This window comes from Microtus ochrogaster, chromosome 7 (genome assembly GCF_000317375.1).
Source record: "Microtus ochrogaster isolate Prairie Vole_2 chromosome 7, MicOch1.0, whole genome shotgun sequence".
In the NCBI taxonomy this organism is placed as follows: Eukaryota; Metazoa; Chordata; class Mammalia; order Rodentia; family Cricetidae; genus Microtus; species Microtus ochrogaster.
Window position 1 is genome coordinate 12,144,265 of NC_022014.1, and position 11,646 is coordinate 12,155,910.

General features: G+C 49.6%; 1 protein-coding gene across 1 annotated transcript in view; it reads right to left on the reverse strand.

Annotated features, from left to right (window-relative positions):
- Positions 1 to 4,213: 4,213 nt before the first annotated feature.
- The window catches only part of Litaf (lipopolysaccharide induced TNF factor), a 34,756-nt gene continuing 27,323 nt past the window's right edge, over positions 4,214 to 11,646 (reverse strand). Inside the window, exons 3-4 of the mRNA XM_005349316.3 lie at positions 9,090 to 9,246; positions 4,214 to 5,740 (exon numbers count right to left, since the gene is read on the reverse strand). Coding sequence (XP_005349373.1) covers positions 5,632 to 5,740; positions 9,090 to 9,246 — 266 coding nt within the window. The 3' untranslated portion in view covers positions 4,214 to 5,631. The remainder of the gene's footprint in view (positions 5,741 to 9,089; positions 9,247 to 11,646) is intronic.

Here is an 11,646-nt window from a genome sequence, read left to right on the forward strand (position 1 = left end):
AGGTGAGGCGGAAAGAGGAGACGTTCAAGGTCATTCTTGGTTACAGAGCCACATGGCTGTTTATGGCCAGCATGGACTACAGGACTGTCTCAAAAAGAAAAGCAACACTGACCAAGGCAGTACTGCTAATTCTTCAGGACTGCTCACTGTAAAGGAATCAAGTCCAAGCGGGACTTCTGTCATCACACACACTGGCGCTGGCTCATTCTTCCGCTGTTGGGAAGGCTTGGATGGTCATATTTAGGCTTTTTAACTTCTAATTACGAAAACAATACAATGAAAGCTTTCCTGTGGCCGTTAGCCCACACTGATCATGTGAAACCGAGACAGAAGCCAAGCTGCTATTAAGGAGCCACATTGTTATACATTGTTACTAGGTCTCCATGCCTTACAAGAATAAGTTTCTGTTTCCTAAACCAAGGGTATCCTGCAGTATTTTTCAACCTACCACGAATCCGTGACCCCATGTTGTGTGTCCACTCCTTCGCCTTGTTAAACTCTTGAACATCTATGATGACTCCCCTTGCACATGGTGTGACCTGCATTCATCGGCCCCACAGGCAGCCTTGAGCCCTGAACTCTTCTGTCCAGCTGCTATCGGTCAAATATCTCAACAGTTATCCTAGCAATCCTAACTCTTCCCCATAAAAGGGACCTCAAAAGCCAGCGAGGAGCTGCTCTCTGAAACCCTGACTGACTTGAGGGGAGGCAGTGGTAGGGCCGGTCCTTGTGCTTGTCTAAATACAGCCTGCTTTAATCAGACCGCCGTGGACATGGCTTTCCTCTCAGGTCTAACACTAAAGGGTGTGGGGCCCCAGGCTCTGTGTACGAGGGAGGCCAATGGCACAGCAAGTCTTTCCCACTATGTCACACTGTGCTAGCTTAGTTGTTGTATTACCAGAAAAGACCCAGGAGTCAAATACTGGGGTGAAAATCTGATAATTCAACGAAGCCACAGAGGATCGACCAGCTGACCTCGCCACACTTCCCAGACCAAAAAACAGCTGATCTCGAAGTCTTTCCCTACTCCTCCTGGTGCCTCTCTATCCATATCCTGAGGCCTCTGCAGTCTCTATGACTAACTCTTGTCAACTAGTCTCTGGCTCTGCCTCGATTCAACGTTAACTTTATGAACACAGTCTCGGGGTGTCACAGCGAGATCAACTATCCCGCAACGATGTCATGCCATGGGTGGGACTCTGGGTTATACTGAGTGACTGAAAGTAGGGAAAGCCAGGAGCACGCACAAACATCCCTCAGTCCCCATATTAGCAGGGCTTCCTCCCATCTCTCATGGGTTGGCCTTTAGATCTGGAGCAATCCTGCCCCTCCCTCTCCATGCAGGCAGGCAGATAAACAGATACACAGACTCCCAACTGTCTTAGATTGAAGTCTGCACCAACTCAGTGCTGTCAGGGCCACAGCAAGCTGCACATAAAACAAGAGAACATGACATCAGGGCAGCAGCAGAGCAGAGAAAGCTAAGCCGAATCAACCACACAGATGGCTCTCAGTGACACAGGGAGGACCCTGTCATTACACACCAGTGGTCACAAACAGCCGGTCCTAAGCTGCTGCTGGTGAGCTGGCCATGTCATGGTCACCGGAGCCTCTCCATTGCCACATAGACACCCCTCCACCAAAGCTCCCGGAGCGTGGGGCTACACTGTCCATTTTAGAAAAGCTTAGATAACAGACGCTACCCCCAACGCACACACCTACATGCATGGAGACACGCAGACACACACATTCATGACTCTCTTAGGTCAAGGCCTATGGGAGGCAGAGTCCCCAGCCACCACCTCCCATTTGGCATGGGATGAGTATTTTTCCTACTGTTTTTTCAGACACAAACACAATGCAAATTACAGCTTAGGAAGCATTCTCAAGTTCCCCCACCCCCATGGCCTTGCCATGTGCCCTTTCTTGCATTCTAGAGTCTTCCAAAGAAGCCAGTGGTGGTGACACCCCTCATCCAGCACTGGGGTTATGGGAGGGGTAAGGTCCCAGCACTGGGGTTATGGGAGGGGGTAAGGTCCCAGCACTGGGGTTATGGGAGGGGTAAGGTCCCAGTAGTGGGGTTATGGGAGGGGGTAAGGTCCCAGCACTGGGGTTATGGGAGGGGTAAGGTCCCAGCACTGGGGTTATGGGGGTGGGTAAGGTGAAAAGCTCCCCCCAGAGCTCCCTGCCATCCTTAATTTTGTACCACAATCCAGTTCAAAAGCAAAACAAAACAGAAAAACCAATAAACGGTCAAATCAAGGGCCTGAGATGTCCATGTTAATGAAATCCTTTCAGTGAGGACGTGAGCATGGTCTACCTCCTCTCTCAAGATCAAAATGACAAGTCAAGGCGGGACTCCAACATGAGTTTACTAGATTCCTTATGACACAGGTGAGGGCCTCCTACGAGGGTGTGGGTGCTCCTCCCCATAAGGGTGTGGGTGCTCCTCCCCATAAGGGTGCAACAGGAAGTCATTACACACAGGGAGATTTTTCCCATAGGAACATGGCATGGGGGGACACCCCTAGTCTTTCTGGGTCTCCAGAACTCCCCAAGGCTACAGGCAAACAGCAGGAGGTAGGGAGTGGCTGGAACATCAGGCAAAGGTCCTAAGACCCTCCCTTCCCCTCCATGGAATGGGGGTAGTCAACCCACCCCAGCAAGGGGGGCCTTCTGCACAGTATGGCTGAGCTCCCTGGGACTTCAGCAGTCTGGCTTAGAACTGTACAAGGCCCTTACCTAGGGTGGGGGAGGCCCTGAGTTCCATCCCCAATAAAAGGGAAGACAGGCAGGAGAGAACAAGGAAGGAAACAGCGATGTCACACGTCTTTCTGATGGCACCATCAGAAAGGCTTTCACACCCACATAGCCGTGCACGCCAAAGGCAGTGGTCTAAGAACAGAAAATGTCTGGAAGCCACAGTCAGCAAGGCTTCCTGCCTCAACCTCCTGACTGTGGCCATGGCTTCATTTGGTCTCTCTTCTCCACCAATAGACTGACCAGGAAATACCCACCTCTCCATATATTCAGGCAAGGGAGTGAACACTGAGGACAACCAAGTTCAAAGTCCCTTCTTGGGAGTCTGTGCAGCATCTCCACACAGGTCCTGTTGGGTCTCACAGACAAGGCTGAGTTGTCTACTGAACATATCCCAGAGTCCCCCAGTTGCTACAGGGTCTGCCCTAAAGTCTCCAGCCCAGGGGCTGGGCTGTCCTTCCCTATATAGTCTAGACATGTTAGTTACCTAGTCCCTCTCATCTACTCGGAGTCTCCGGCTGCTGCACCTGGTCCCCCTCGCTCCCTTCCCCTCCTCCACTCCTCAGGTGGCTCAGGGTAAGGTGCACTCTGGACCCTCCCAAGATGTCCCTGCCTCTGGCTATGCTCTCCCACACAGCTATAACCTCCGCCGCCACCACACCTAGGAGCAGCACATCCTGTCCTTTTTCTTGTCTTTGTCCAGACTCCATCCTGATTGTGGCAAGAGGAAGCCTAGGATGTATGAAGACTGTCAGCCAAGAAGCAGAGGCTACCTATGTGGATCTCAGGATCTCAGGGGCCAGCTAGCCTAGACTAAGTCTGTAGCATCTAGCATTAAGCTCAGTATAGTATGTATTTTATAGGCCTCGACACAGGGCCCTTGTTTGGAAGCCTGCATGTGTAATTAGTACCAGCCTGTGATCACAGTGACAGCCAAACTGCAAACTGCACAGCGCTGAGCTTGATCAAATAAAAGAAAACCACTCAACTGAGATCCCATGAGCAAGGATGTCACAAGGACACAAATAAGGTTTCGATGGCAATGTAAGCCACAACTAAATGACCCAATTCCCCTCACACCTTCCAACTTGAAGCTGTCACCGCAGGTGGAAGAAAGGAAGGGGTGGCACCCGCACTCCTCACTTGGTACCCCCTCTCCCAGAATCGAACAGCCTCCCCGGTCAACACACAAGGAGGGTTTTGTTCAGAGGATGAATGAGGACAGCTTTCTCCTTGGCATTTTATTAAAACTTGAAAGCCGTGGCTTGTTGCCATCGATGACGCCTGTGGGCTCCCCACAGCCAAACCTTCAAATGCCGCTCGTTAGCAACGGTCATCTTGCTGTGGCTGAATATTCAGCAAGCCTGAGGTGTGGGTCACGAAGGGTTTCTAGAGTAACAGAGCAACTCAAGATTCTTTGGGCAATGCCTGGAAACACAACACAAGGCCCTTCTTCACTCTGAATTGTTCACTGAGTGACCAACATTTTATTTGTTTAAAAGTAGATAACACCAAAGTTATATATGGTACCCAAAATTCATTGCAAAAATGATGGCCAGTGCTTCTGGATCACCGCATGAACAGCTCAGACAATGGTTAGGACTGTATGTTAACCAACATGCAGTTCAGGGTCGGGCTGACTTCATGCACTACTGTTTGCAGCAGTTCCTGTGTGGGTTTAGGATGGACACTGGCTGGGCTGTGCCAGAGTGGTCACCCTAGGAGCCCTGACTTGTCTTTGGTGTCCTCCCATCTGGTCCGCTGATACTGAAAACCAGGCTGGTGCCACATAGCAAGTTCATCTCTAGAAACTAAAATCAAGCTTCAGGTTCTGTTGTGGGAGTTCAAGCTCTCAGCACTGTAGCATGGGCTCAAACAGGGACACCCTCATCCCCACAGACAAGCTTTTCAAAACCACACAAGTCCAGGTAGGCAGTAGACGAAAGCACCTGTCTGTTGAAACAGAAAACAACGCAGTAGGTGCAGTGTGTGTGTCTAGAGCTCTGGGTATCTGAGAGGCAAAGACTGAAGGATCACTTGAACCTAGGAGGTCAAAGCTGGGTTGGGCAACAAAGCCAGACTGTACATCAAAAACGAAAACAAAACCAACCAAAAACACACCAGCAAATGGAAAAATGAAGGGTGTATTATGATCACAAAAGTTATTCTAGAAAGGTCTCCCTGCCAAGGAACTCCCACGTGTTTTAAGAACAAGAACTCGCAGAAACCACGAGGAAGATGCCTGCACTCATGAGTGGGGCTGAGGCAGGAGGGGATGCGATTAGACCCAGCCTGACTGTGGCCTGCTCCATATGTATCTGGTGGGTGTCGGAAGCCCTTCTGTGCACTTGGCAAATGAAACCAAACCTAGAAGTTAAGGCGATTCTGAGGGCCCGAGAGCCTGTGATTACAGAACCACAAAGTCTTTAAGGCGAGGTCTCTGCCATCAGGGATGGGGAGAGACAGAAAAGATCAGGCCAGACGGTGAAAAATAAGGCAAACTGGCTTCCAGGTTTAAGACCGCCACCAGGAAGGTCCACCTAGGAGGAAGAGGAGCCAGCGAATGGCAAATCAGTGGAGAGGTAAACGGGGTAACAATCACAGTTAGTGGGGTGACTTGGGCAGGCGATAAGCCCTTGAAACATCAAGGTCCATGTCTTTGCATGTGCAGGGTGTGACTCCAAGCAGCAATTTCTGGGGTTTGGAAGTTTGTCACTTTTTTGACCTTTCCCACCCACCAAAGGACACGACGCTGGAGCCCATGAAAAGATGAAATCAAGGAAGGTGTCTCTTCTGGGTGAGCTGGGCAAGGGTCAGGTGACTTCCGGTAACATGTATCTAGCATCTCCCCTATAGCTGGCTGGCCAAGTCCTACAAGCGCTTGTACGTGCCCAGGAGCACTTTGCAGTTGGGGCAGTAATGGTCCACATCTTGCAGGGCGTCTACGCAGAACGGGATGAAGCAGCAGCCGGCAACACACCTGGGAGGACAGACACACATAAGGAGCATGCCACCAACACCAAAAACCCCCGTGCTGGAGCCTCCTGAAGGGTCTGCAGCAGGCCGGTGTGGAGCTGAAGACCTGAGCTGGTAGAATCTGTCCCTGGAGGCACAGAGCCCAGCATCTGATCCCCAATATCAGGTGTGCAAGCCTATAACCCCAGCACTCAGGAGATGGAGGCAGGAGAAGCAGAAGTTCAAGGTCATTGCTGACTCCCTGGTGAGTTGGAGGCCAGCCTTGGATATATGAGACCCTGACTCAAAAAGGAAGGGAGAGGGTCTCTGCAAAAGTAATTAAATATCTTGATACAAGACCACCCTGGAAACTCGAGGTGGGCCCCTAAACCCAAAGATACTATCCTCTCAAAAAGCTATGACATGTGGCAGAGCCAAGCACGGTGCTATACACCTGCTACCCTATCGCTAGAAAGACAGAGGCAGGAGTCAGCCTGGCTACACAGTGAGACTCAAAAAGCAACAAAACCCCGGCACTGAGGATGTAGCTCAGTGGTAGAGCACTTGCCCAGAATACGGGAGGGCTGGGCTTTAGCACCAGCACTTAAAAGAAAAAGTTAGGAGGAGCATTCTGGGGCTGTAGCTCCCTGGCAGATGGCTGGCCCACCATGCACAAAGCCCTGGGTTCCATCCTGAGCACCACATAAAACCAAACATGGTATAGGGCTGTAATCCCAACACTAGACCAGTAGAGGCAGGAGGACCAGGAGTTCAAGGGCATCCTTGGGTACAATGTGACTTCAAGGGCAGCCTGAGCTATATTAGACCCATAAAGGAGGGGGAGGAAGAGAAGGTCATCATCATCATCTCAGATGAGGGTGGCAAGCTGCTTTGTAAAGTGCCACAGTCCATGTGTTAGACGTTAGATGGCTCGTAGCCTGCGTTTTGTCTGGTAGCATGAACATGGAGCGCCAACAAGTGAGGCTGGCAGCATCCCCTTCCCCAGATGACCCCTCCCAACATCCATTTTCTACACATGGATGGGACTTCCTACAGACCCGGACTCAGGGTGGAAACACGGCTGACTGCTCACACTTCTCACCTGTGACATCCCCTGTGACCCTAGACACACTGACCTCATTCACACCATACCCCCAGGAGACAGGAAGGGAAGTCATCTGCCTCCAGGGATCACGGTGAGACTACCTCTCAAAGTTATTAGAAGTTGGGAGATAAAGGGCAGAAAGTCAGCCTTGACTTCAGGCTCAGCCGAGGATGAGCTTGTGCTGCCCCTTACCAGTTTCAAAGATAAGAGTTTTAATACAAAAGTTTCAAAGCAGCCAAAGTACCCTCCTTCCTTTCCTCTTTGAGACAGGATCTCACTGGGAAGCCCTGGCTGACATGAAATCCCTATGTAGATCAGGCTGGCCTCAAACTCTGATCTGCCTTCCTGCACCACAACAGCGGGCTGCTTTTTTTTTTATGCGTCTTTTTAGATAGCCCGACCTGGCCTTGAACTCACCTCCGCCTACCTGCCTACCTGTCTTCCGTGGCTAGGATGGCAGATGTGCGCTATTGGGCCCAGCAGCAATGTGTGGTACTGGGGATGGAAACCAGGCCTCAAATGCGCTAGGGGAGCTTTTCACTCCTGTACTCTGCAGTATCCCCAGTCTTTATTTTACTATTGTTTTGGAAACAGGGTCTCATGTAGGCCAGGTTAGCCTCAAATTCCCTATGTGGCAGAGGCTGGCCTTAAACTGTGGATTCTCCTGCTCAGGCATGCTGGGAGTGCAGGTGCACACCACTACACACATCTTTCTTTCTACTTTGTGGACAGAGTCTGGTTCCCTCGCTCAGGCAGGCCCTGAGCTGGTGATCAGCCTGTGTCACACCTGAGCACGGGGATGGCAGACCTGGTCGCTTAAGCCCAGAGTGGAAGTGAGAGCCCACAGTGGAGCTGAATAGGCAGGTCAGAGAAGGATGAGTGGCCCACTCCTTCCACAGAGAACAGAGGCCGAGGGCTCTCTCCACCCAGAGTCACAAGCAGAAAGTGAGGAGATGTACGTCAGTCACGGAGCAGCTGAGGTCCCTGCTCCTCCAAGGCGAAAGCACGCAGCAGCGGCTTCCTAAGTGACAGGCCAGAAAGGGTGAGGTTCCTGCTATACCTGCTTTAGGAAAACCATGTATTTGCTTTTGCTCGGATTTCTCCCCCAGAGCACAGACTAGCATGGCTTTTAGTGCAGACATAAATATTTATGTAATTCCCTGCTCTGGCAATGGGAAATCCCAGAGGTTGTAAGGGAGAAGCATGGCTGACCAGAGGCCTATAAAGTGTGTTAGTGCATGAAATGTTTGGAGCTTCTCTCGAAGTCACGCAAAAATTATTATTTAGGTCATGAAATTCTAGAAGGAAAAGAAGCCCAAGGGCCTCGCCCTCTGCAGATGTGAACAGCTGTTCAGTAGGTCTCTACATGAACACATCCAGCGATTTCCACGCATGTTTGAGCAGAGTTCCCAGCTGGGGTAACTCCTGGTGGCTGCCCTGTGGGGAGGAGGTGCTGTGAACTTCTAGAAAGCTGAGCCCAGCTGTGCTGCTCCAAGCTTTCATTTTTAATTCATTCATTCATTCATTGTGTATATGTGAATACCTGTTCACAGTGCAAAAGTGGAAGTCGGGGGACAACTTTTGGGAGTCAGGTCTCTCTATGTGGGCTCTGGGGATCAAACCCAGATGGTGAGGCTTGGTGGTAAGCACCCTTACCTGCTGAGCCACCTGGACAGCCCTGTTTTGTGTTATTGAGACAACCTACCTTCACCTCCTCCTGCTGGTGCTGGAATTACAGCATATGCCACCGCACTCAGCTTTACACATCCTAAAACAGGCTGAGCATGCAGAGACAGGGAACTAGCCTAGCAGCTGAGTACCCTAAAAACAGAAGGAGGAAAATTCCTACAGGTATCTGGGGGTAACTCAGCCAGTGGGGAACTTGCCTTGCAAGCATGAGAACCTGAGTTCAGTTCCCCTGAACCATATGGTGAAAGGAAAGAAATGACCACGGAAAGTTGTCCTCTGACCTCAACATGTATACCATGGTATACGTCCATGAACAAACACACACACACACACACACACACACACACACGCACGCACAAGAAAGGATAAAAAGGGAAGTCATTTTAAAAATTATCTGTGAGGTAGTGAGGAACCAGGCTTATAATCCTGGGGTTGGGATTGTAGAGCAATGAGAGCTTGTCTCAATAGACAGACAAACCGCTAACCTTGGCCTTTCTACTCACACAAACACACAGTCTGCCAATGCACAGGACAGCCCCTGCCAGTCTGAATAGAATCTCTGCAGAGTGGGCACACTCACCCCAGCAGACACAGACTGCCACAGGACAGCCAGGTGAGGGCTCCGGCATTGTAGGACAGCTGGGTCACGATCATCTTGCTGCAGGATGGACAGCACATCTGGACAGGGCGGTCGAAAAAGGAGACGGGCTGCTGCACATACACTGTCTGCACGGCAACTGATGGAGGAAGATAACGCTATTCAGTGAACAAGCAGAAGAACACTTGCTTACGTCTGCACATGAGAACTGGGGTTGCAGCGAGCACCCCAGAACCTAAGCTCATAAAGGTGGTTCCCAAGGACGAAAGGAAAAATGCACTGTAGTTGCCTGGTCATCCACAGCTCAGCCTACAAGGGAAGCAGATTCTGACAGACACTGTGCTGAGTGAAATAAGCCAATCACAAAACGACAAACACTGGGAGACTCCAGATGGATACAGAAACCCACTTCAGTCATTGTCTGGGGTTCAGACACTAACAGTGGACAACATGTCTGCCTAACACTACTGAGCCATGCTTTCAAATGTTTAAAGAGGTAGGAAGAACTTAAAGTTGGGAACGGGACAGCTAGCAGAGGGCAGAGGGATGTGAAAGGGAAATGGATATGGGTGTGATCAAGACTACAAATAAATATATATGTATGTATATATATGTATATGTGTGCATGAACATATATACATATGTATGCATGAAATGTTCTAAAAATAAATACAACTATTTTTTAAATGGAACAATTAAAATGGTCGATTTTTTAAAACCTAACTATCTTTTGTGGTCATAAGATCTCACCATGTAGCCCACACTGCCTTTAAAACTGTGATCCTCCTGCCTCAGCAGCCTCCTCAGTTCTGGACGTTCAAGAATATACCACTATACCATGCAGCCAGATGATAGATTTTATGCTGTGCTGTATCTGTGTGGACACACTGTTTAGGAAGGGATGGGATGAAATAATCTCTCGATGTAGTCCTGGAACTTACTACATAGACCAGGCTGAACCTGAATTTGTGGCAATCCTCCTGCCTGTGCCTCCTAAGTATCGTGCATGTTTTAAAACACACATATGTAGGAAAGAAAGAGAAGGAAAAGTGATAAAGCGGACGTAGAAACGGTGACAGATGTCCAGAGTTTCCTGAGGGGTTTTAAAAGTCTACAGAAAAGAGATGAAGACTTTGTGTCCTGCTGGCATGTCCTCGCTCTCCTAGGCCACCTGTCCTGTGGGGTCCTTATTGAAGACACAGTTCCCAGGCTCTGGGCCTAGAGCTTGGACCAAGCATGAGCAGTAAGGTCCCCAAACTGCTTCTTCAGCTCTGCAGACGGCTCTACTGAGGTGGTTTGCAGAAGGTATTAGAGAAGCAGGGCATGCTGGGGTTTAGGCCTGATTCTCTACAGCCAAGAGTGGCTGCTGGAAGGTAAGAGGAGAAAGAGTGAGGTGGGGATGTTCTGAAGGTGGTGACTGCCTTCAGTACAGTACAGGGTAAACTTGAGGGCTCGTGAATTCCTTCTCTGCATAGCTGGAGAAAATTAAGTATTCTCTGCATATTTAAGTGGAAGGAAAAATTGCTATTAGGATTCTGGGAGGCAGGCATTGTCTATAGTCTCTGGTAGCACCTAATGTAAGATCACTGCCAACATGTCTGTCTGTCTGTCTGTCTGTCTGTCTCTCTCTCTCTCTCTCACACACACACACACACACACACACACACACACACACACACACACACACACACGCCACGACTCCTGGTTAGACTCTGACACCTGAGGATAATGTATGTTTACCAATTGGGAAGCACAAACCCACAGCCAGGAAATTGAGCTGACACACAGCTCAAACACTGCTATGAGAGCCATAAGCCAGGAAACAAGACATTCATGGAGGTCAGGTGTACACAGAAGTTTCTGTCCTGCTTGGTCCCATAGTCACTCAGTCCCAAAGAAACACAAAGAGGCTTATATTAATTATAAACTGGCTGCCCTATTGCTCAGGTTTATTACTAACTAGCTCTTACAACTTAAATTAACCCATAATTCTTATCTATGTTTAGTCATGTGGCTTAGTACCTTTTCTCAATAAGGCATTCTTATCTCTTCCTGTGTCTGGCTGGTAACTGACTCTCTGCCTTTCCTCTTCCTAGAATTCTCCTAGTCTGGTTGGTCTGTCTATACTTCCTGCCTGGCTACTGGCCAATCAGCATTTAATTAAACCAATATGAGCAACAAATTTTTGCAGTGTGGAAGAGCATTATCCCATAGCAGTCAGGACACGATCACTAGTGACAGAGGTCCTGAAGCTGCTTCAGCTGTGTGCCTGTCAGTGACCCCCTCCATTGCTAGGTCCTTGGAGGGCCATTTATACAACCTGGAATTGGGGGACTAGGGACTACTGAGAATTAACTTGCTATTACCAAGACCCTGCTTCCAGAAAGCAAGAAGTATACCTTACTTAGCTATACAGAAATTCGGATTAAGTTATTTTTGTTTTGGTTCAAGAATAAGTTATTTCGCCGGGCGGTGATGGCGCACGCCTTTAATCCCAGCACTCGGGAGGCAGAGGCAGGCGGATCTCTGTGAGTTCGAG